At 42.6% G+C, this 26,231-nt stretch overlaps 1 protein-coding gene across 1 annotated transcript in view; it reads left to right on the forward strand.

The window, feature by feature from the left end:
* LOC117746320 (ephrin type-B receptor 1-B) overlaps positions 1-26,231 on the forward strand; it is a gene marked incomplete at its 5' end in the record, with an annotated part of 95,395 nt that overhangs the window by 61,915 nt on the left and 7,249 nt on the right. The window contains 7 exons of the mRNA XM_034555377.1: positions 3,801-3,963; positions 6,404-6,512; positions 7,517-7,581; positions 11,547-11,735; positions 12,834-13,081; positions 14,325-14,540; positions 25,203-25,352. Coding sequence (XP_034411268.1) covers positions 3,801-3,963; positions 6,404-6,512; positions 7,517-7,581; positions 11,547-11,735; positions 12,834-13,081; positions 14,325-14,540; positions 25,203-25,352 — 1,140 coding nt within the window. The remainder of the gene's footprint in view (positions 1-3,800; positions 3,964-6,403; positions 6,513-7,516; positions 7,582-11,546; positions 11,736-12,833; positions 13,082-14,324; positions 14,541-25,202; positions 25,353-26,231) is intronic.

The following is a 26,231-nucleotide window of genomic DNA, read 5'->3' on the forward strand; positions in this document are numbered from 1 at the left end:
GGTGTGTGCACGTGCATGTGTGTGTGCGCGAGGTTTTTGTCAGTGTGTGTGTGTGTGTGCGAGTGTCAGCAGTAGTTCAGGTGCATCCATGCTGGATGACAGCAGCACTGTCATGCAGCTAAGGGGGAAAATTAAAGAATCAAATGGAAGTTTGCAGCTCGTCACCAGGATCTGCAGCGTACTGACCAGAGCACCGTCTGCATGTTTGGTACTCTGAAATCCCCCTTGTACTTTACATACGATTAAGAGAAGCCAGGAGTACGTATTTATTATTCCTTCCTTCTCTCCCCTGCCAGCCTTCAGAGTCGACCACAGCACTTGTGTATACGCACACAGATGCTGTAAAGACACGTTTAGACTTTTAATGTAACCTGTGAAAAGCAGAACTGGTGCGTGCAGCACTCCCTCAGTACCCAAGCAAGGGTATTCACATTTCCTCCCTCTGCCTCCCTTCTTCTCTCCCTCTTTGTTTGTCTCCCACCCCACTCACTCGGGCCTTTGTTGGTCTCCAGGTGAAGGAAATGCATTCAAAGAGTCCTCTCAAAAGGAGGTGGCTGCAAAGAAAAATTTAGAAAAAAACTAACTGAAAGCACAGAGGCAATTACATCCAACTTCGAATTATACTGTAGATAAGACGATCTCATCTCTCGCTTAGCATGCTCACTAGTGTTTAGCAAATAGCTTTTCAGAATTAGAATGAGAGGACATTTATTTTTAATTATATTGCCGTATGGTGATATAGTTTGTTTTTGCATTATTTCAGTTTGCTTATTTCCCAAAACGATTAAGAGGCTTAAATGGTCTTTAATATCAGATGTGATCAACATTGTATTACCATTCAAACTTACTACCATCTTTTTTTTTAAGGATTAGAATTCTTGAGGCGATGGTAATTATTTGCATTTGGTAATAAAACCCATCTAGTCTGTGAGATTAAAATTGCTAGCCCATATCGCCCATATCTCTCCCCCTTTCAGTTCTTTTAGTCTTTTAACCGTAGGCAATACTTTTTAATTTGAACATTGATGGGGGATGTCACTTATTCCTTTCATTTCCAATTTACAAACATAATATTAACATGTTCTCCCTCAAACACTCTCCTCCTCCCCCTTTCCCTTTGTGTGAGTGTGTGTGTGTGTGTGTGTGTCTCAGTGTATTTGCATTGGTGCATGTGTGTGAGCGTGTGCAGAGGACACAAGGTATCCACAATGACAGGTGGGAATGCTGTCCACACATGCACACGCACACACACGCACACACACGCACACACGTCATATAAAGTTGGTTTTGATAGCAACGAAACCGTTACAAAAATGAACTTGGAAGTTTTAACAAGAAAAAAATACGAGTATCTGACTGCAATATGTTTGTAATAGATGCAGTGCTAGCATGTTACATCCAGTAAATGTAGTCAATCCAATCCAAGGAGGTAGGTAGTTTGAGTATGTTATTGCACTTCTTGCCAATAAACAATCTGGGCTAGGAAGAGCATTCTGGCTAAGTTTGTCTCCGTGATTTTACCGAGTGCTGCAGAGACCAAATTCCTGCCTGTCACCCCTGGCTGCTCTGCCATCTGCCTTCCCAACTGAAACTGTCTTTATTTAGCAAGTTAGGGTGTGGTCCTCATAATCCCCATTTGACTGGCAGCAGGAGAGGACCTCTCGTGGCTGGAAGTCCCTCCTGGCATGGCCTTTTATTGGCTATCCCCTAACCTGCTGGAGTGCCAAATGCCACCTCGTTTTTTAGGTGGCAGATGTAGGTGTGTATCTGTGTGTGTCTCATAATACCTATTTGACAGGCAGGATGAAATGGCCATTCCTAGCTGGTGCTCCCCTCAAGGGATTCTCCCCCATTGGCGGATTGCCATCTGTCTGCTCACCTCTTTTCCATTCAAACTCAACAGATGGGGGTGTGGTCCTGAGAAATGCAGGAAGACTGATAGCAGCAATAGGCAATTCATGACTCCAAGTGGTCCACTCATCCAGATGAATAGGTGACTATGGCTCCAGTCTCTCATGGGGCTCCACGTCTCCTGCAGCTCTTTCAAACGAACAAGCTGCCTCTTTAAATTCAAGTTTCATAATTTTTGAGTATTTGTATGCTGCACATAGGAGACACAATGTATTGTGTGATCTAATGGACAAAAGGTCTGTGAGATGATTAAACTCTCTAACCCAGTTACATCCGTCGTTGCATTTGTAAACATCGCTTTCCTCTCAGAGCCTGTTGGTGCGATGCTCTCCCATTCCGAGCCCAAACATTTGTCTTCATCGAGCCCAGAGTGTCCAATAAGAGCTAATGTGATAGCACAAATCATTACGTGGGTTTGCTCCGTCTGCTCAGTGATGGAGCAACCGGAATGATTCAATTACACCAATCAGATTGGATAATGATTTCGATGTGGGTTGCTTCTGCCTGGCGTTTCTTATCGCTTCCTGCCATCATCTTCGTCCTCCTACACCCCCCCCAAACTCCCCCCTCTTTGCTTCCCCGTTGCATATCTATCTTTTCAACTCCACACTGTTGTCAACTGAGATTTGCTATTCATAGTCATACATGTGTTATAAGATGTAGCCCAGCATACACTAGTGTGTTTACCAAGCTTTAAGAAAACAGTCTCTACAGTTTACACTGTTTCACTGACGCGGGTGATTTGTGCCCCCTCCCCTTCAGCTGACCCCCTCCCTCTCTACAGTATGTCTGCATCTCGCTATCAGCAGCCTGCAGTGGTGGGTGGAGTGTAGGTGCAGTCTTATTTTTCTGGCTGTCATATATTCACCATGGGTTATGGGAAGGTGACAGGCCTAATTACTGATCCCCCATATCAGATACCTCCAGCAAGCCTCAAACTACAACTGCAGCAGACTCTTGAGCCATAGGAGAGAGACTGAGACACTGGATCTGGAGATCAGGTTCCATGGTCATTTACATAATGGTTGGCTATATGTATGCATACGTACATGCATGTGGAAATACAACTTATAGGTATTCAAATGCAAAACAGAGCATCTGAAAAGGGCACATACCTTGATAGAATATTAAGATCAACAGCAATTTGCGACGAGCATTTTTCATGGAAAACAACATGTTTCGTATAGGTGGAACTGGCTTGCGATCATATTTTAAAAAGCAGCTTACTTCTTTCAACAAAACAAGCTAATGTAATGTTGTGTTCTTGCTATAATCAAACTGCACGTCAGGACAAATATGTTATGCTATTCTATTACTATTCAGAGGTAGCTATTGCTTTTTGTAATTTGCCAGGAATAATTACCTTTAATTACCATATTTGGTAGGTGTATTACTGTATGAATTGGACTTACAGTGTGCGTGTGTGGATGTTGGGCTTTTGTGTATTTTAATGTGTGAATATGTTCTGCAGTGTGGTGTATTTGAAGTTCATACTGACCAAAGGCTTATTAAAAACAGAAAGATAAAAACAAACAACGAGAGCTCATTACTCTCTCTTTTTAAAAAACATATATCTGCTCTAATATCTGCTATTTGCATCCATCCTCTGTGTCCATGTTGTTTACCAACAAGTTGACTACATCTCCTATTTATCTTAAATACTACAATATACAACCTAAACAGGATTCCCTACAAATGTGGTCCACTTCCATACTATTTCCTGAACATACTCCACTTGATGAGTCTGTTGTCTCACTGTCAAACTCCAGCTAATATTGCATCTGGTTTTACCAGTGTTTTCTTAACTGTGCTGTTAAACAGCTTCCGGCTGACATCTTCTCTGTAAGTCATCCCTAACCTGATCCCCGTGTGTTTGTTGCTCCTTTTAGGACCATGCTGAGATCAATTCCACCATCTTGCGAAGCCAAACTAACACTGCACGCGTGGAGGGCCTCAGGCCGGGTACAGTCTACGTGGTGCAGGTGCGGGCAAGGACAGTGGCTGGCTTTGGCAAATACAGCAGCAAGATGTGCTTCCAAACCCTCACAGATGGTAAGGATTGTCGAGCCAGGAGAAACAGCTCTCTCCTTCTCTGTCTCTGTGGTCACACACACACACACACACACACACACACTAACTCTTTCTCCCACTCGTGTCACTCTTTGTATTGGTTGTTGCATTATTATTAATAATAGGTGAGATGGAGGGGAACTGTGATGTTGGATTGCACTTTTATTTCCACGGCGGAAATAATTTCAGGGTTTGAATGTGCGTTTGGGGTTCTTTGAATATGTAAAACTCTGAGTGTCTTTTGTTTGTGCTTCTAACTGTGCTTGATCCAAAATGCTTCGCTAATTGGTTCTTCACCCGGCCCTTCTGTTGCTGTAGAGCCGTCCCAGAATGCATAGCTGTGATTAGTACTTGATGAGATTAATTTTGTTGCCATGGGGGGGGGGGCTCGATTGTTGGAGAGGGAAGGGGATGAAGACGAGCTGCAACACCTGCTACACTGGCAAGGTTGTGGAGCTAAGTTTATTACCGTAAGTGCAAGGAGGTTTGTGCGCTGGGTTGATGGTAGTGGTGTTGTATATCACTCCTTCATGTCGTGCTTTTTCATAGAGCTGCCGGCCAGTAATATCGGTGCTAAAATTACCAAAGCATGATTCGTTGCGGATGGATTGAACATTTCCCTGGATAATTCAGAAGATTTGCCAAAGTTGACTACTTGACTACCATGCGCGAATGGCCACAGCTTCATAGCATCAAAAACAGGAAAGACATGTTCACATTGTGTTGCATTAATGGAGATGTTCACGATGAATACGAGGGTGATGATCTTGAGGGAGGGGGAGATGGGAAGGGTATTAATGATGATGAAGGTGATCATTGTGGCTATTTACCAGCACAGAGCAGATGTGGTGGCTCAGCCACAGCCTCCTTTGCATCACCCTCGCCAACAAACAATCTTTCTCTCAAACAGATCCACACGAAGGTGCACACGCGCCGCACCCTGCTCCCACAAACACTGTTTACAGTTCATCCGTTGGCTCGCTGCCATAGCACGACATTCGTCAAAGGCAATTAGCAGCAGATGCTAGAGAACTGCTGACTATCACACCCACGGTTCCACCTCCTGCCCCTCTGCCGGTTTCCCCCATCCCCTGTCAAGCCGCTTCATCGTATCGCGAAGACACCACCACAACACGTCGCCCTCCCTCCATGCCTTTTCTCAAAATGTATAATTCCCTTTGTCTATCCTTCGGCACGTTTTCATATGCTTCCAAACGGCATCTTTTTGCCACCCATTGACACAAACACGCATACTCACAGGGAAGCAGGGAAGACTTGATTCACAGGTGTGATGAAAAATAAATCATTGCTCCATCAGTAGGGTTACTGATGTCCCAATTCTCCGGTTCTCTAATAATATGAGGCCCTGCTAACTAACTGATTGTAATAGTAGCCTATTTTCCACTGGAATATGTAGCTGTCAGACAGGCATATATGTCATATACAGTGTATATACACTGTATATATTTCTGGCTCTCAGGGAAAATCATCAATCACCATTCCCATATGATATGGGTGAAGGGGAGATTTATCGAGACCTCTTAAGCCTAATGTGCATCTAAAGAGAACAGGAAGACTGCTTGAAAACCTGAGAAGCCGGAACATCCTACACACTGTTTGCTTGAAAGGTACTTAAATAAATGTGCAAGTTATAAGAGTGAGCAATTCCTGTCACATTGAGTTTCTTTATATATCCCAGCTCTCACACTGCTCCGATAATGCATTAGTTCTCCCTTTATCACTTTAATCCAATAGACCCATTCTACACGGGGGATTGGATATAGAAGCTGCTGATTTGCCTGCAGCATGCTAAATCCCACACCGCTTTAACTACAGGGTTTGCCAGTGCTAAAGTCACGGGAAGACAGGCACACAAAAAGATAACTGGAGATTCTGCTGTGTAGAGTTTTTTTTTCGGCAGGCATTTAAGCTGTCCTCTGAACTACCACCAGCCTGCCTCGGCTATGAACATAACACATGTTTGGGCTCTGTGTGTGATTGGCAGTAGATGACTTCCTTTTCAGCGCCTGAGAAACAACATTCCAAGGTGCACTTTCTTGTCTGCTCGTCTCTGACAGGTATCGCACCTGAGGAGGCTGAGAGGCCGTCCTCGCTTTATACTCACCTTCAGTTTTATGCTTCTCTGTCACTCTGTGTCTCTCTCTCCTGGTTTATCAAACGCAACCTGTCAGTCAGTCTTTCTAAAGCTCACCGGGTTTCAGTCAGCACGGGCTCAGCCGAGAGATCTATATGTTTTCTCTATCCATCTGTACACCCAGTCTAACCATTCTGCCTCTTCTTCTCTCTGCCTCTCCTTTTACCTCCCATACACACCTCTAAATAAACACAGTCATGTTGCTGAAGCTCTACCTAAGCCCTACGCCATGTCTGTCCGTCTGCCTTTTTTCTTTGTGTCACACAGATGACTTCAAGTCTGAGCTGAGGGAGCAGCTTCCTCTGATTGCGGGTTCAGCGGCAGCAGGAGTGGTCTTCATTGTTTCCCTTGTTGCTATCTCCATCGTGTGCAGCAGGTAACCACATTTCCCCATTGGGGTCTCTTGCAGTACATGCATAAACTGCTGCAAGACTTCATTGCGACATCTGTCCCTGACCAATACACTTATAAAAATGCAATTTCACTTTTTGTTTCTCCCTAAAAGAGCAGCCTTCTTTTGCTTTTGTAATGACAGCATGTAGCTTCCTGGGGACCTGAAGCATATATAGAGGGTGGACATAGAAATATGAACACCATGCTTTGCAATACACAGGGACAGATGGCAAAACTGCATGATTTCCCATCACGTTAATTTTAAGTCGAATCTAACCATATATTACTATTTCGAAATACAATACATTCTCTCATAGTAAAACTCAGTGATATACAGTGATCCAAAAATATATCAAATGTATCTTAAAAAATATTGGCTTTCTTTGATACTAAAACTAATCGAGTGCAGTATGTTTTGAGGCAGTGAACTAGCAATATAGCCACATCTCCTGGACAAACTCAGTATGTGAGCTGCCTCCATAAACTAATAGAGCATTTCATAATAGCAATCAATTCGACAGAAAAGGAAACAAAGTTGACATGTTTGAAATGGAATATTCCTTTTTACAGAGAACCTTACAGCTCTCACTTTTCCCTGTTAAGTTTACTAAAGTCGAGCAAATTTTGCAGCAGTTTGTCACATTGTCACATTCTTGCTCAGCTTTAAATATATGAAAGTCAAATGTTCTGCAGTGCTGTGTGCAACTTTGAGCGAGTAAAGTGTTCATCAAATGGGCCAGGCTCTTTTGATGCTGAGGCAGAAGAGACCGTTGAAAAGCAGAGAGATCCTATCGAGGTCTAATTAAAAATCAGCTCATTTTCATAAACTTCATTTGGCATTGCTAACCCTTTGCAACTGATTCAATTTCAGCCGCGTCGTTTTCAGGCCATACAGCAAAACATGAAGAGAAATAAGGCCTCATTTACACTTCCTTTCATCCTGTCGTCTCTCTCTCTCTCTTCTCTCCATATTCATTGGTCCCTCAGGAAAAGGGCATACACCAAGGAGGCGGTGTACAGTGACAAGTTGCAACATTACAGCACAGGAAGAGGTGAGTCCATCATAATAACATGGAAAGCCCGACAAGCAAGTGGTTGTAGGTGTTCTCAAATAATTTTAGGTGCTATCAGGCAATTCGTAGGATTGTCTCTTACTATGTGTATTTTGATGCAGATCTACTTAAAAGCTTTCGAAACCCAAAAATGTAAGATTGTGCTACATTGGTCGATATATTCTCTTTTGTGATCATCTTCCTATATTTCATTGATATTTGCCACACCTCCATTTTCCCCTTTGTCCAGTCCTCTGCTTCTGTCATATCACGTATTATATAGGACATGTAGGTAAAGCATTTATTCTTATATCAAACATGAATGAAAAGGAAGTATGCTAAAAGAGAAATAACCTCTGTGCATCCGTGGATTTAAAGGCATTTCCCTTCCTTTGCACAACGACACTGACTGACACTCATCTCTCAGGGCTCTACAATAGCTGTGATTGAGTCATGTTTCACGCCCCTCACCCCCTCCACCCCACCCCCACCCCGGGGACCGACTGATGAGGAGAAGGAGCCTGGAGGGACACACACATATGACCTTTCACACGCACACTCACTCACTCACTGTGTGTGTGAGATTTGTACCTCAAATGAAAGCCCTGTGTACTGCCGACCTAGCAGTCTGAAAAGGGGCTCACTCGAGGGGATAGAGTTTTGTTGAGTCTGACGCAGCAAAGCGTTTCAGCGCGGTGACTTTGTGTCAAAAGCTACAGCAGTGGCATCCGGGGGCTCATTAAACCTGGGCAGAGGAGTCAGTTTTGTCACACGCTTTCTTCGGGGTAACCAAATGCAATTAACATGAGTGGTGAAAATAAACAAAAGATCATAGACGCTTGCAGCCCTAATCATAAAAAGAAGCTGATAAGGGATCCTATTCATAGGTTTATTCTTTCAACCTTCACACCGCCAACACTCATGAAGTAATCCCCCACCCCGTGATGCATTATTGTCTTCTATTCTCTCAAGATTTGACTGGCAGTTTTGTAATTACAATATTCAACACAACAATTAAATAGCGCCGCTCAGCCAATTGTTTATGGCGAATCTCCGAAGAATGTGTTGCCGGCTTTCACCCCCCCAGCTGCCTACTGTTCCAGCTGTGGCCACCACGCACCTTACATGATATCTCCTCATCGCTAGCCCACCTAGTGTGACAGGCGTCAGGTGGGATGGTGCTCATACTGTACATTCAGCAGGGCACACGTTCTGTGCGGTCACGGTTATGAAAATGAGACCTCGGACATTACACCAAACACTGGATGGGATGTCATGACAAGCCGATTGGAACACAAGCATGGGCGCACACACACACAGCATTCCCACACGTGAAGCAAGTGCTGCTTATGTGGGTTTTAGGATGTCTGGTTAGTTTTAATAGCACACAGTAACATCCGTGTTCATCTCAACATAGTAGAGCATATACATTTTGTACTCTTTCCGTAAACAAGGTGTCAACACCAGCTAATTGACACAGATATGTTTCTTGGCGCCGCATGTTCGAACCCGGTTGGTCGCTTTGTAGCTTCAGCTGTTGTTTGTGCTTCAGCATCTTGTGCTAACACTGACTCAGAATGGGATTTGGAAGCCCATTTAACAAATCTAGTTGTTCGATGCCAAATGCGTTGGTACTTTAGTCGCTCCGTTTTTCTTGCAGCAGCATACTGCATTTGTATATATGGATTCAGTGAGTGGGCTACGGCATCAACAGAATTGGTGAGCATCATACTGTGACATTTGTCACCACCCTTCAGTATTACAGGTCAAACCACATTCCTGATAAAACTCAAAGTGGCATCTGAACAAACGTGTTTGTTTTTAGATCCCCTCTGTGATTTCCATGCTAATAATAAGCTGCAGTGTCTGACGAGTGGTTTACTGACATCAAACGATGGATAATTAGTTTGTGTTTCAAAAATAAACTCAACTCATTATACTCACAAAGCCACAACATAGATTAGTGTGCATCTAGCACCAACGTGGAATGGAACGGTTTAAACTACAGGTGTACAGTGTTCTGCAATAGTGCATGTTATTTCTTTAAGTGGATAATCACATATAATTACTATACTAAATTTGCTAAAGTACAAATATTGTCAGGGAGAAGGAGTGAGAAGATATTTTCTCTGGTCAAAGATGAAATAATTTAACTTAAAAAGATGAGCATTATTGAAGCTACTTTTTCACTTAGTGTCTTTAGGCAATAAGAACATTATGTGTAGTAGGAGCAGTAATTTGATTGTACCCATTGCCAGTAATAGAATAATGTTAGCATAACTGCCTTAAGGTTGATTTGTGGATACATTAGGGCCATTCAGTTAACGAGCCAGGCAGACTAATAACTGGGTAAATGCTGGACATTGGTGAAAATAACATGGTTAAGTGCAGTGCAGTAAACTGTAATTCAGAATTAACTAAATACCCTTAACTGTTGTGTCATAGCCTCGGGATTTTGTTTGGATTTATAATCCAAATTCATTAAATGTATGCGTTTGTCCGTTTGTCTCATTTATGCGGCCATGTAATTGAAAAAAGTATACGGTTATGGTATGTGTTATGTATTTACTGTATATATGCCCATGAGTCATTGCAGCAGTCATGCATTCTCTCCCGACAGGCTTGCTGTTTTTATATGTTGGGTAAAAATAGAAGTGACGTTTGGACACATTTGCTTCATGGACTCAAATGAAGAAACTATGAAATATTAAAGCAGGAATCTATTTTTTTTTGTGATGCCCAGAAAAATATGAGTCCAGTTAGCCAGGGCTGTACCAGAGGGAGGGAGAGAGATAAACTGTTTGCATTTTAAATGATATATGAACGTGGGCTGTGCATTAGAAAGTAATGGGTGTGCGTATGAGGACGTGTGTGCATGACATTTCGAGCGCATGTATTCTTATTTCTTTTTTAGTTGTATGGCTCCCTGCTGAGATTTAGAGTTACACCCAATGGTGCTGTGTGAGCAGCTTGGCGACACTTGTCGACAGAACGACTTTATGGAATGCAAAGCTGTAAACCCTCTGATGGATTAACTCAAATCCAATCTGTATGGAATCTCTAATGAGCAATTACATTCACACAGACAGGGTTCAAGGCAATTAGTGCGCTAACTAGACTCAACTTCTAGTCAAGACCGAGGTGAGGCACCTTGATCCCTCCAAAACCAGACCTTAGACTCCTCCTGTCTCCTGAGACCCCTCCCACTCTCTATGTGTCTTATGCAAATAAGCAGGCACAAATTGACTTGATGGAGATGGGTTTATTCCAATCATGGCTGTCAGCGTTTTCACTAAACAGCTTTGAGAAAGAGGGCTGCCCTTGGGTGTCACTGCAGAAATGATGATTTGACGTCTGCTTGCTCGCGTGTATTGAATTTGTTTACAAGTGTTTTTTCGCCACTCCTCCCCACCCGGCCTGTCAACACTGACAATCTCTCCTGCAGATGTCTCCAGTCTGTGAACTGCGTCACCTATTGCAAAACAGCATAAAGAGCTAGTTGATAGCGCAGTGGTTTTATCTCTTTATAAGCTCCCACAGGGAAAGGCTGTGAGGGAATTGGTTCTAGCACTATCAAAGAGCAGAGACTGCTAGTCTCAGGGATAAGGGTAAAATCATCTGTCCACATTTACATTTTCTATATACCCCCATCCCTTCATCTTTCTGTCTCTTTCCCGGTGTGTTTCGCCATTCCAAGTACTGAATCATCAAACCACCATTTTATTGTGTTTTCTACTCATAACTGAGTCTGTCTCTATGGAGGACAATAGGGCAAATGGAGTTATCATCATTTACAACTGTTAAAGAGCTTGTAGTGATTGTAGGTAATGCTGTGTCACCCTGTGATTTAGGTTACAACTTAAAAGGCAATTGCATTCATCAGTTGTTAACACTAGACATTAGCCTAAGAAAAAAAGAACAATGTCTTCTTCTGGAAAGCTCATTGAGGATTTTGGTTGTTCTAGAACTCTCTTTGCGAGCCGACATGTCTAACTGCCCCTCCCCACTGGGCTGCCCGACCCACTTCTCAGGCTCCCCGGGGATGAAGATCTACATCGATCCCTTTACCTACGAAGACCCCAACGAAGCTGTGCGAGAATTCGCCAAAGAGATTGACGTCTCCACCGTCAAGATTGAGGAAGTCATCGGTGCAGGTATGGAGAATGCTATGGAACAATCGGTGTACACACTTTTATCTGGGAATGTGGATTGCTATATTGTCATGTGTGTTTGCGTGTCAACGTCTGTGTGCTTGTTTAGGCTGCATCTGTTGAAGGTCGTAAAGCACAGCCCTTTTGGCTGCCACATCAGATGGGAACATGTCAAGGGCCTGTGTCAAGAGCACTCGCAGCATATAGGCCAGCTACCTTGGGACGTAATGGCATTAGAAATAACTCAAGCCTGGCATTTTATTTATTCCCCGTGCTTCTCTGTTTTTGGAGCATATAAGTGTTAGTCTCTTACATGTTCTGGCTTGCCCCTTTCATTATTAACCTTACATGTAAAATAGGTGGAGATATTTGTCTCTGTAATTTTCTTATTCTTTGTTAAAATTGATGCGCTGCTTATTAGGGGCTGATTGCTTTGAAGTAAATTCTGAACATCTGGAGGCTAAAACAACAACCTTTATATGTCCATGTGTCTCCAACATGTCTTTTTCCTACGGACATTTTTTTACAACAGGAAGGGCATGTTGATACAATATGTTGTGGTTCATAATGAGACTGGGCCTGGAATAGATCCTGTGGAACGGCCTACTCAGCAAGCTAGGTGTGAGGAAGTGACAGAGATAGGATAGGGGTAAGGATGCAAGGGGACTAACTAATTAAAGATTTCCGTTTTTGTTGATTTCACTGTGTGGTGTCTCTGCAGGACACTAAGGTGGTTATAATTAATCAAACAGATGCCAGATATTTACCAGACAGTGCTTGCCTGTTATTCTTTTATTGGGGAATACAAAGACACTTGGCTGGCTTTTAGAATAAATACATAGTGGGAGTCAGAGGAGACCCACTGTTTGGAATATCATGAAGGAGCAACACTAGAGGAGTATTGGACAACAGACAACATGCTGGATAAATGAAGATCTATAATATCTGCCAAGAGACTTGAGATGTACATAAGATTGATAAATGAATAGATTTAGATATCATCAACTCTAATCTAATCTTTTGTGTGATCACTTTTTCATCAGACAAAGGTAAATCGGTTCTATTTTTTGACAGAGCAACCACTGTGCATTTCCCGTTTAGGTGAATTTGGGGAGGTGTACAAGGGCCGCTTGAAGCTGCCTGGTAAGCGGGAGATCTACGTAGCTATCAAGACCCTGAAGGCGGGCTACGTGGACAAACAGAGGCGCGACTTCCTGTCTGAGGCGTCAATCATGGGCCAGTTTGATCACCCAAACATAATCCGTCTGGAGGGTGTGGTCACAAAGAGCCGTCCAGTCATGATCGTCACAGAGTTTATGGAGAATGGTGCCCTTGACTCATTCCTCAGGGTGAGTCATTTTTGTGAACTCATGAATGTACGATGTCATACACAGTTGCAAACATTTATATGCAAAAGCCAATTTTCACGAGTTGAATAGAAACCTCCATTATGGAAATGAGAAACTAATTGGAAATTAATTGTTAAAGAGTCACAGAAAAGGAGTCCATGCTAAGAATCCCTTCTAATACAAATTAGATTGAGCCTGCTAAACCCATCTTGTGCCAACAGAGAATATGTTTTATGACAATGAACATGATTTCAATCATTCTTAAATTGAACATTTCCATTAGTTAGCTCTATCAGCCCTTAATTTCTCTATTAATGCGTGAAGCTTTTAATGGACTCTTCACTCTTTTTTTATAGTCAAGATTGAGCAGACATACAGCTTAATCAATATTCAACTTGCTTTTTCTCTCCTTCAATCTCATGGATTGGTGTTCTTTTCCACTTTGATCTAGGGTGGGTTTAAAGGGGCTCTTTGAAGTTGGCTTTGCTAACCGCCACATCCGACTTGTGTTTCCATCGATCTCCCTTACCCTCTTATTTGTTACTGTGTTTCGGGGTTCAAAGCTTGCTCTTCAGAGCATTCACACAGGGGTAGGGGCACCCTGCACGGGTGCTGAAGAGACAGATGCCTGCATGCAAGTCTACCTTTCCTCTGGATACTTGGATGATTTGAAAGGCAAAACAGATCTTAGGATGTCAATTTTGTCATAGCAAAGTGTCAACAGCAAATTATTAAAAACGAGGGGCAGGGAAAAGAAAAAGCTAACGTTAAGCAGGCGATCGTTATTACTTAAACTTGGATTAGCCTTCTTGTTTCTTATGTACATGCCAGTTCCCATTGCCACTGTGTGAGCATACACCCTCTGGCTTTGGTAATAATCACATACAGCAAGATCTTTATCATTAGGGTGGCGAGTCCGACTGGGCAGCCTTTCTGAAGACATCAAGGCGACATGTTGTCTGTCTAAAACATCAGAAAACAAACACGTAATTTATTTTGCACTGATATTTTCTAATAGAAAATCTGTTGAAATAACAGCAGTCAAGCATTGAATTGTTGGCAACATAGTATCTATGATTCAGTGAAGAATCAACATAATTAGTTCATTATCATTAAAAAGCAGTAATATCAACATGTGCAGACATCTGCCTATCCTCCAGCTATTCTCATGTATATTAAATGTGACAAAGTTAATATATACATTACCGATATATAACCGCTTGTAATTGTCTCTGTCCTCTAGCAAAATGATGGTCAGTTCACGGTGATCCAGTTAGTGGGAATGATGCGTGGGATCTCAGCTGGGATGAAATATCTCTCAGAAATGAACTACGTCCACCGTGACCTGGCTGCACGGAACATTCTGGTCAACAGCAACCTGGTGTGTAAAGTGTCTGACTTTGGCCTGTCACGCTACCTACAGGATGACACCTCTGATCCCAGCTACACCAGCTCTCTAGTGAGTACTTGCAGGGTTCAACTTTTTTTCAAGGGGTCATGGGCAATATTTTCTTTTTTACAAATCTAGTTTTTATCTGCATGTAATAATATCTTTTAACTGTCCAGTCAATGTGTTATTGACATTTACAACAATGGATACATTCTAAAAACATCACCTTTCAGTGCAATAATCATTGTTGCTTCTATGACGCTGTCTCGTTCTTTTTGAAGGTCTCGGCAACCTTTCACCTTTTCAGTGCCTTTTATTTTATATTAGCTGTCTGTCTTCCTCATCATCCTTCCTCCTCTTCCCTACACTCTGCAAGTCACGGACCAGAGGTCTGTCACATCTTCATTAGTGTGGAGACAAGCCTCCTCTGGGAAGGCTCCTCTCTCGTTGACATGCCCACAGTGCGGAGAAACCAAAGGGCATTGCGGCCTCTCAAATTGACAGCTACCACCCCCTCTCTCTCCCTCCCTTCTCGCTCTCCCTCCTCATTCATTATTACTCGGGCATCATGGGAGGCTTTGGCTCCTCATTAACTCCTCCACACTACAGATCTGTAATTATTAGCAGCCATCGTTAGTTCATCTTCTGCCTCTCCTCTTCCTAATTCAAAACACACTCTTACACCCTCACAAACACACGGTCATTAGGACTCGCGGCATGCCCGAGTTTGTGTTTTGTTTGTGTGTGTGTGTGTGTGTGTGTGTGTGTGTGTGTGTGTGAGCATATGATTATGATGTGTATCTGTGTATGCAGGCCCACGCACATGAGTCTAGTATCATCCTATTGGCTCTGCTTTGAAACTGATGCATAAAGTAGCTGGTTTTACTGTCACTATATCATGTGTGTTGGTGCATTTCGATGACAGCAAAACTGGTCAATAAAGGATAAAGAGCATGGTTCTATAGCAGTGGTTCTCAATCTTTTTTCATATTGTGAAATATTCTTTTCAGCCGAGTAACCCCTAACCAATGCAACGCATTTTGGATTGAAATAAATATGAAATACGCAGCATTGTGCCATCTGATTTAATATAGAATATATACAATTCAGTTTATGAACTTACACTTATTTCTTATTGAATATTTATTAAATAACCATTTTTAAAGGATTTATTTAAATGGATGCTCATTTAAAAAAATTTTTTTTTTAAATCTCACGTACCCCCTGGAGACAATGTGAGAACCAGTGTTCTAAGCTATACATATACATATATATACTGTATAAATATGCTTACAAAAGCCATACATTATGCTGCAAGTCACTGAACCATGTCCTCATATTTTACCTGTCCTCCCCTTATTTTGGGTCAGCAGCCTCCCACAGTGGCTCTACACAACCAATTATATCAGTCTTGCCTGGGAGTAGAAATGTCATTTTTATTTAATAAAAACACCATCTCTCTGAACATTAATTATTGTATACACTGTGAATTTACAGCATTGTCATAGCACTGTATATATTATGAATAGATATGAGTATACTATGCTATAAAAAGAGCCTATTCTAAAATGAGTTTCAGTGTTATTTCAACACGTGCAAAACTCGAGATCAAAAGTCCACAGTAAATAGCCTGTTAGTCAGTGCTACGCAGGTACAAAATAAGAGTTCTCAAAATAATTTGGATCACCAACTGCTTCAGACAGGGGATCTAGCCTCCTTTCCTCGCACCGACATTGGAACCCTGACCACGATGCCTTGTGACAGGCAATGGTAGATCCCATTCTTGCTACCTTGATGGTCTGCACAACCTGTGACAAGCCAGCCCTCCTCAGCTTCTCCCTCTCAGGTGCCTAGCTTGGAGAAGACGGCCCTGTGCCCTGAGACGGAGCTTAACTGATCAAGGGCTGGGCTGCCATCATCTGAGTCATTTCTGTATAACGCGGCATCGAGTGGTGACTTGGGGTTTCCAGACTGCCTCACTCTCTCCAACAGGACATTGATTAAAGCAGCTTTGTCAGCCATGAAACTCGTGAAAAAGCGTCCACTCCTAGGTTGGTTCATCCTGTTCTGCCAGGGAGAACCATAGCGGCTGGTGGGCGTTGCGTCGTTTGGTGAACATATCCACTTCTGCCTTCCCAAACCAGGTCCAAAACAAAGCATCACATGCAAGGATCAGAAGAGATCCCACCGCTGCTGGCATTGACTCTTGATCAACGAGGATCTCATACTGCCGACTCCATCGGTGGAGATGAGCAGTCAGTGGCGAATATTTAGTCGTGATTGGAGGGTTGTAGTCGTGATTATTACCTTGGGTTATATGCAAAAACACACATGCACAGCAAAACAGTGTGAACAGTTGGCAGGTGGTAGCTCAGGGGTGAGCAATAAATGTTACACGGGCCGGAGGAGACATGACTTCACATTGGTGTGGCTCGGAGCTAATCGCTCCCTGGGAAGAGCTTGCTTTGTAAGCTTGACCCCTCCGGATAAACCTTGCTGAATGGGTCGTATTTAGCAACAAAGAGGAGGAGCACCCTGTTGTCTGCGCTGCTGAGCTTGCTAATAAAACAGTGTGTAAAAGGTAGGGATTGGATCAAAGACTGGATTCCGCATGTTAATGTTGTTTAATGCAAACAAAGTCTCCTTGAGGGCATTATTTGGAGAATCAATAGAGCAGGTGATGTTTGAAGTCTGAACCTAGGGAACTGTTATGATGGCAGTAACACACTCAGTTTTTTTTTGATGATTCTATATATTTTGTTACCAATAGAGATTTTAAAACAAGCACATCAAAGCGTTGGCTGCGCTTCACTTTCATACTGATTACTGCCTCATTATCATAAGCATCCCGATGCAATCTTCAATGCTATTTTTGGTTCCTTCTAAACCGAAAGAGCAGTTTCATTCATATCACATAACCAAAGTCCGTTAATATGACAACAGTTCATGAACACCTAGCAGATGTTTTCATTTCACCCCGTCCTCCTAATCCTACATCCACTGTAGTCGGGGGAACATGCAAACAAGTGCGGGGGGTGGGGGGCGTCCACAGGGTCCTCCACAGGGTCCTCCACTGTAATTAAGCTATGCATGGTACCCTTCAATCCTTGACTTCTTCTGCTTTGACCTGACGTTAACCAATCAGTGAGCAAGGCTGGCATGGCAGACAAGGCCGGGGAATCTGGAAAATTAAATTGCGCTGACATGCAGTGATTTACATCCCCATCGACCTCCTCCCCCGGCAAATTAATCACCTCTTTCCCTCTACTGCTTTTCTAATTTTTCCCTGCAATTCGAAGCACACCAATTACAGTGCCTGTGGTGTGATGCTGGATATATGGTTAGGGGGACATGCTGGTAATTGTGTTAACCCTGGATGTGGGTTCACGCTGGAGCCTTTTTTTGGGAGGTTTCAGAGAGGAGGGGGCTCTCCTCACTCTCTAATGGCTGCGAACCAAAGTCGTGATTAATTAGGCTAACAGGACAACGCTTGCAGGCTGTGCGTTTCGTTCATTGTCTGTAGAGTTGCATCACTGCATGATGTACATCGTTGTGTTGTTTAAGATGTTGCCCACAGGAGCATGAGCACAAGTCCAGGTGAGATGTGAGTGACCCTGCTCCTCTGACAAAGGAGAGGATTGATTTCTAAACAGCCGGCGAACCGAGGCGACTTTCACATTACTCTCTTTATTCAACAATCCATCTGTCTAAGGAGCCATCCATCCATGCATCCATTTCTTTCCTTTTTCTCCAGCTGTCCACTTCTTTCCCATTTCAAGGCTTTTCCTCGCAACACAAAGGCACATCTTGAACGGCATACTCAGTGCAGATGTGACGAATGGTGCTGTTCGCGGTGGTGATGCGTCATAAGTTTTTCTTTTGTGTTTTGCAGTTATGGCTGAGGGAAAGTCAAAGAACTGGGCATTGCCACTGGGGTTTAATGTTAGTTTGTGGCTGACATAAGAGAGCAAGGGATCAATATGTAATGTGTTTGTGTGGATATGTTTCCAAAATCTGTCATGTAAGAGTGGTCTGTCAAGTCTATCACTGAGCCACAGGACCATAGTGAGGAAGGCAGGAATTTCAGCTTCTGCCTCAACTGACAATTTGAAACGTCTGTCACTGCCTTGCATGTCCCTCGATGTGTACTGTACAATTTGACTGAGTGGGTTAAAAGTGTGTGTTTGTGCGGTCTTCCTGGGTATCCACATATGTCCCTGAGGTACCTTTCTTTGTGTATGTGTTTTTAGGTTGTGTGCATGTGTGTGTTTGTTGTTTGTATCATTGAGGCTGAGAGGGGCTGAAAGGCGAGGTCACACAGAGCCAGTAACAAAGCTCATCCGTCAAATCCCTGTGACCTTAGTGACATTCTCTGAGCTCCGCTCCAGTGCTCACACTATGTGGATTGCGCTGTTGATTCTGTCATTTGTCTGTTTTCTATTTGCATCCTTTACGCCTCTCCTTTTGGCTTCAGACCCATCCACTTTTTTGGCTTGTCTACTCAACTTGTGGTGAAATATTTATGCTTTGCAAGTTAAAGGGACAGAGTCTCTGAGTAAACAGGAAGGGAAATGGGAACATAGAAAACAAGTGGACTTTTTCTGACGTATCATATTTCGTTGCAATTTTTATTGTCACCACATTGGCCACAACTGCCCATATCCATACATCATAACATACCAAGGACACATCCCCTTTCAGGCAGAGAGCAAGTTCTTGTTCTAGGAGACATTGACTAGGGCAGCGGCCATCGAACCGCCGATCTTCTGAATGAAAGACGGACCTGCTAACCACAGATGGAGATACACAAACTAAAAATTAAAATATACAGATAAATATATACATTTTAATTGACATTTCATGTGAAAAAGATTTGGCAAAATCTGTGTTAAAAAGCGTTTGAAAAAGTCAACAGTGGTATCCACCAAGCCGCTTACAGTGCCTACACTATAACCAATATCTCACATTTGATGTGTGGTTCACACTGCGCCACATGGCAATTCCACACTACAGTATTGTCAAAAATGGGTATTGTAACATTAAAATATGGAGAGCTTTTCTTCTTTATTTCTTGATCTAAAGGAAGATGTATTCCACTGATTCTCTTTGATGATGCACAAAAGTCTGACATTCTCCCTCCATATTTCCACAAGCCGAGGTTTACTGTAGTCTTTGATGTTCAAATACAACCTGTGTACACAAATATGTGTTGTGCCTGTTTGTAGCTGGAACCACACATATGTGTGTACACAGGTTGTATTTTCTCAAACTCTCACTGGCTATATTGTGCAGTGCAGCACAATATTGTAGCAGTTGTTTTGGAAAACCAATGCGGGGTCGATACCTACAAATGTATGAGTTGGAAAGTGGGTTTGAACTGGATGTCACTCACATGAGGTGTGTGGTAAGAGCATCAGAGAAATGTTCAATGTAATTGTTGGCATTTGTCATGTACCCTGCTGTTTCCACCTCCCTTATTTAAGCTTGAGGGAGGTGTTGACTAGTGCATTCACATGCCAGGTGCTTACTGTCATCTGTCAGTTACATTGGGAGAACACATAGAGAGTTTCACGCTCTCCTGTTCAGATCCTCCACTTCCCCACACCACACATAAGTATGAGTCACCACTGCAGTGACGATGCATGATCCCTGTGTGGCTTCCCACTCGAGTGTCCTGCCAAGCTAAAGTCGCTGCTGCTGGAAATAGAACCCCTGTCATGCTCATACATAATTGCAGCGAAATACAAAGCATGCTGCCCTACCCTGGTTTATTGTTATCGCTCGATTGTTTTCATTTGAAACTAATTAAGTTGTTTTCAGGCTAATTTTATTCAGATTGGAGAGTTTAATTTGCTCAGTCTTGGGTTAAATATAGCAGCAGACAATTTCCATGAATGGATAAGAATATGAATGTGAAGGAGGTGTATAGGTTCTGGAAAACAGAAGGAAAGTAACATGATCCATACCTGGTCCCTGCATCAAAAGCGGGAGCAACCATCCAAAGCACTCCACTTTGATTTATACCTTCTGTCGTGTTTGCCTTAGCCAGTATAAGTTGGGCATTGATTCGCCATCTGCGGGTGTTGGACCACATTTGCATCTGAGCAGGATTCACAATGAAAGGTTTGTGTACAACTAAATCGGTGTAAGAGATACCTTCTTTGTTGGTGAGCCTGTGTCTCCTTGTGAATTATATACTACAGAATGGAGATTTAAGCAGTAATTTCCTAATAAGAAGCTCTTTTTAATAACTTCAAAATAAAAGTGTAGACATGACTATTTAAATTGTTCATATTCTTCCTTGATGGGATTTTTGCGTCTAACTCAAAACCCATTAAAGAAAGAGACCAGGGAATCGGAAGTGCAAAAAATGCAAACTAATTTCTGGGTTTTCACTTTTCACTTTTATAAATGACATGTTTTTTTTCTTCTATTTGATGGTGAAATCTGGGCATATGGACAGTCAGCAGTCATTGCAGCACCTGTTATACAGTATGACGGTAGCAGTTTTACCACTCATCAATCTCACATTTTTATCCAGCTACCATCAATTTTGCTAAAGCTACAACTGTCACTAGCAGCTCGCTATCTAGCTAGCTAACTAAGCTCACGCAAACTCTGGAATCCAGTTATTAAAGGTGACAATGAAGAGTATGGAAACAGTACAAACAAGTCCTGAATATTTCATTAATGACTTTTACACATCTTTATTGTCCTATTGTTTATTGGGATGTAGTTGGACTGGTGCACTTAATTACATTATTAACTTATTTCTTAGTTAAAGCACCTTATTTAAATAATAGGCTACACCTTAAACTATTTATCTTTTGCTGTATTGTGCTGTCACGCATACTGTAACCTGACCGGATTTCAGTTCCTTTCAGTGATTATTTTGGTAGCCTAATGGGATCAGGATGCTATAGAAAGAAGGTTCCTTGCAATATGAAGCATAAGTATTTTAATAATTTCTTTTCAGAAGTAGAGCAATTATGGGGTGCTATTCTGGGTGTATCGTAATTTTTCATTCCCTTCTCTTATCTTCCTACGCAGTATTGAGACATTTTCAGAATTTGTTAATCAAATCCAAAGCTAAACTATTCCCAGCCTAATGTGAGACTGTCTGGGAACTGTGACAAATGCTTTCCTCAAGTTTGTCATGACTGTATATATTGTACACATCGAGAAGGACATGTGTCTTTCTCTCCACCATACATTCCCATGGGTGTCTGAGAAACCAACATCTCCACCCCTTTGTGTTCTATTTTCCTCCCCATCTCTCTATATCACTCTTCCTTTACTGGCCTCTCTCCATCCCACTCTCTTCCTCTTTCTATTTGGCCAGGCATCCAGGGCAGATCGTTGCTCTCAGGATTTCATTAAAAGGATGTTGATGGAGCACTCTCCGTAGCCTAAGTAAATGTGCTCAATTCCATTTGAGTGTGCATTGTTTGGAAATGGATAAGTGAAGTTGGGGGAGTAAAGGAAAGGAGAAGAGAAGAGGGAACAAGGGAGACAATAAGACAGGGAGAAGGATGTCTGCATATTTGTCTTCAAGATTAAGGAGAAAGTTTACTTGGAATATCTGAATACTTTCTGTGAAGTGAAAATGTTGAGTAAAAACAAGACCAAACACTGAACTCTTAATGTTTCATTTACAGTGCGTTTATCTGGGACAATATTGCATGTTCGTGTTGACTAGTCTTTGTACTCAGACAGGTATATTTGCTTCAGATTCTACTTCATTTTGCAGCAGCATGTCAGTGACAGTCGACATGAAGATATCTGGCACATTGGTGGATAGATAGCCCAAGCCACAAGCAAAGACATGACAGGTGTTTCATATCCTTGCTTTTATGTATCAATGTCTATATACACACGTTATTGGGCCAAGAGACCATTACAGACACCAGTAAGTACACACATTACCTCGCCAACACATGTTTATCCTGTCGGACCAGGCTGTCACAGGAACATGCTATAGTCTCACTGTGATACCTCTTGACCTGTCAGTTCCGGCACATCTCTGTCGCAGTTGCACTCCAGACATGTCGCTAGCTGTCAGAGCTGGGCACCGCTTGACACAGACGGTCACAACCGGGTGGAACCAGTATTGTGAATCTCATTCTGGTGACATTAGGTTGACAGCACACTCCTGTTTCTGCTCGAGGTGTTCTAGCTAGGAATTACGTGTGAAAACATGGTTGGATGTGTTGTCCACATGACTAATGTGGAAATTCCGACAGAGAACAAAATGGGCGAGAGTTTTTTTGACAGTATCGTAAGGTATCTTTGTGGCACATTTATTTAAGGTTCCCCCTCCCTCCTCTGGCCACTCACTTTTTCTTCACAGTGCCAACATTTATCCACCAGAAAATAGACCCATCCCGTATCTCTGGAGAATCAGGCACTGTATGGCACCCACTTTATTTATTATCATGGGAGTTTTGCAAAGTGTCACTTGATATCATTACAGATTACTCCTCCCAAGGCCTAGAAGTTCTGCGGCAGCAGTGACTGTGCTACTGTCTGTCTTATCTACACACACATTCTGAGTTAACTGTCCAAGATAATAGCAGTGTGTGAATTCAGTTTCAGGGGCGATATTACACTTCAAGGCAAACAGAAAACCGCTTGTTCCTTATTCAGTAGCCAGCACAATATACCATATCCAAAGAGCTCTCCACATGCTTCGAGGCACCACAAAGCACTCCTGCTTTTGTGTTAACTTCAGGTCTGTTTTAATTCCCATCATCACTTCTACTACTACCTCCCTCCTCCTCCTCCTCCAACTCATTCCATATGGTACCAGCGGTCGTTTTACAGGAATAAAAAGTTCCAAAGCTTTTTATCATGTTTTTGCCTTCTTCCCTATATGCATGAGCTGTTCAACACTTCATGTTATTAAAGCAGGATTTTGGCAGAGCTATCACTGGCCCACAGCAGTAATTACTAAGGGTTTGCATAGCTGCCTCTGACTCACCCGCCTTGGAAATATTATTACTAAAGTCTGTCTCATTGGAGGCGCACAAGGACCTTCTTGTGAAGCCTGTGTCTTTGCTCCGGCCATTGCAGCGACGCTCATATCCCCAACATTGTCCTGGGGCATGAGACCAGATGTACAGAGCAAGGGAGGCAGCTAGCGAGTAATGATAGAGGGGCCATAGTAGAGAGCGTTTAGCTTGGAGCTGCAATTTGTGTCATCTTATTCAGTTTATTTCTTCGTTCTTCGTCCTATGTATGTTCTTCCAAATTAAATAATTGACTTGAAGCATTGCCCCTGACATAGTGACATATGAAAAGGGAGGAAATTGTCCCTTCTGCTTTTTCTCAGGGATGATATTGGGACTGTGGAGCTCCATTTTCCTTCAGACAAAAGAAAGGGCAAGAGAAAGTGTCTTGGGGTCTTAGTAGAGATAAAACGATTCAGATATGAACTAGTCTGAGATATGAGAAAAGCACTGAAGTCGCTGGGGCTTAAACTATTGATCTCTTCCTCTCCGTATTTCTTTCTTGTTCTGTCATTTTCTCTGTTGGTCACACACAGACAACCACACACTGCACCATCGCCACATTCCTTCAATGCTTCATGTATTCTTCTCCTCTGGCTCGTGTTGATCATTGAGGCCGGAGTGTTGCCTCTGTGTCTTGCAGTGTGTCCTGTAAGCAGTCTTCCTGCAGGGTCAAATGTTAAATCTATTTTCAGCGTCAGCAACCTCTCAAAGGTCAAACTCAAAAGAGGTGCTTGTTAATGAGCTCAGCCTCTCCACCTCTGCAGTACCCCATGCAGCACTGACCTGTAACACCTACACATGTGTGTGTGTCCAGTGCACATGCAGGAATTCCCACAAGTAGACCTGTTTGTGATTACTCTTGTGCAGCGTTTCAAACAACCGCCTGCAGTAGAGAAACGATGCAGAAGACCGGTTTTTCTGTCTCTGATTCCCTTCACTAATCTCTCATTTCCCTCTCTGTCTCTTTCTTTACATGCCTCCCTCCTCTCTCTCTGAGTCTTGTCTTACTCTCTGAGAGCGAGCAGAGAACAGGGTGGTCTGTGTCGGTTGCTTTTTGGGTTTGGGTTAGTCTCAAACAATGGCTTATCTGCATATGCTTATTTCAGCTAATTGGCACTATTAAACTGGTGTCAAGCTCAACTCAAATAAAAGGGGAAGTGTTGTTGTTGGGGGGGGGGCAATTGTGCATATTTTCCCAACTGTGTGTATGTGTATATATATATATATATATATATATATATATATATATATATATATATATATATATATATATATATAAATATATGTGTGTGTGTGTGGAATATTAAACAAGCAGCTGTCAATTTCAGTCAACAGGGCACGTGGCATGCCTGAGGCCCAGGTAGCCCAATTACGGGCAGACACGCTCGATGTACGAGCCGAAGCCTGGGCCTATCTTCCTTTATTCAAATAACTAAATGTGATGTTGGTCGATGTGTGAAGGGCGGATACTGTTGGGAGCTGCTGCTGAGACAGAAGCAGATTCTTGTGTATTTTTTGGCTGCTGGAGTATTGGTACTAGCTGAATGTGGGGAGGGATAAAGAGTTTTATTATACAGCTGAGGAAAGGATGGTGGTGTTGAGGATAATGGCAGACTTTAATGTCTTACAACAAAAAAGAATGTTGACAATGTAAAAACAATTAACTTTTCTAAAATGTTCACCTTCTGCCCCTTTGTAATCCCCTTTCTGCTTTCCTCAGGGTGGTAAAATCCCAGTGAGGTGGACAGCACCTGAGGCCATCGCTTACAGAAAGTTCACCACAGCCAGTGACGTTTGGAGCTACGGCATCGTCATGTGGGAAGTAATGTCATTTGGAGAGAGGCCTTACTGGGACATGTCCAACCAGGATGTAAGTATTTATTGGTAGACCAATACATTTGTATAATTTGTTCCCTTTTAAAAAGGATATTGGGGCAAAACATTAGATAATGAGCGTTAACTAGGCTTTCAGTTATGAAGAAAATATACTTTTTATTTGATGGAACAGGCTGAATTGTCAAATATGTTGACACCCACTAGTACAGCATGGCATCAACACTGAAGATGCACCTCTTACTAGCAAGTGGCAGCTTTCTAGAAAGTTAAAGTATCTATTTCATGGGATCTTAAAGAAGGATCATAAAAAGAAACATTTAAGTAAGTGTAAAAAACAAATTTGCATCTGAATAAACTGCCTCATTTAAAGGATGGCCATTTCCATACAGATGTGGTTTAACGATGTGTCTTTTCACCCCATAGATACACAATCAAGGATAGCTCATAAGAGAGGAAGCTGTAATAAATCAAATACTTTTTATCGGATCCCATCTCATAGCATCATCACTGAAGATGTCCTTGACTCTGACTTTGAAAGCAGATGTACTATGGATACAGTCACACACTATCCTCTTTCCTTCCTGGCCAGCTTTTGAGAGCAATGGATGATTGCTGAGAGCTCTGCTTTGTTCCCATGTCCGTTTGGACAAGGTCCACACACAGACTCCAACAAACACACAGACACCAACACTCTCAACCATTGGATATAGTCCCATACTACAAAGTCTCTCTCACTAAGCTCCCTTAGGGAGACTATCAGCCAACCATCAGGCCTCTATGGACCCTTCTCCACAAGGACCGTCCAACCCAGCAGATGTTGCCTCAGTGGGCCAGCAGCAAACACTGCCTGGTGGGAGGACTGGCACGGCTCAGCATGTCCGGCTGCTCAGTCCCCGCACACATTCACACATGC

Source organism: Cyclopterus lumpus, chromosome 17, assembly GCF_009769545.1.
Source record: "Cyclopterus lumpus isolate fCycLum1 chromosome 17, fCycLum1.pri, whole genome shotgun sequence".
Lineage (NCBI taxonomy): Eukaryota > Metazoa > Chordata > Actinopteri > Perciformes > Cyclopteridae > Cyclopterus > Cyclopterus lumpus.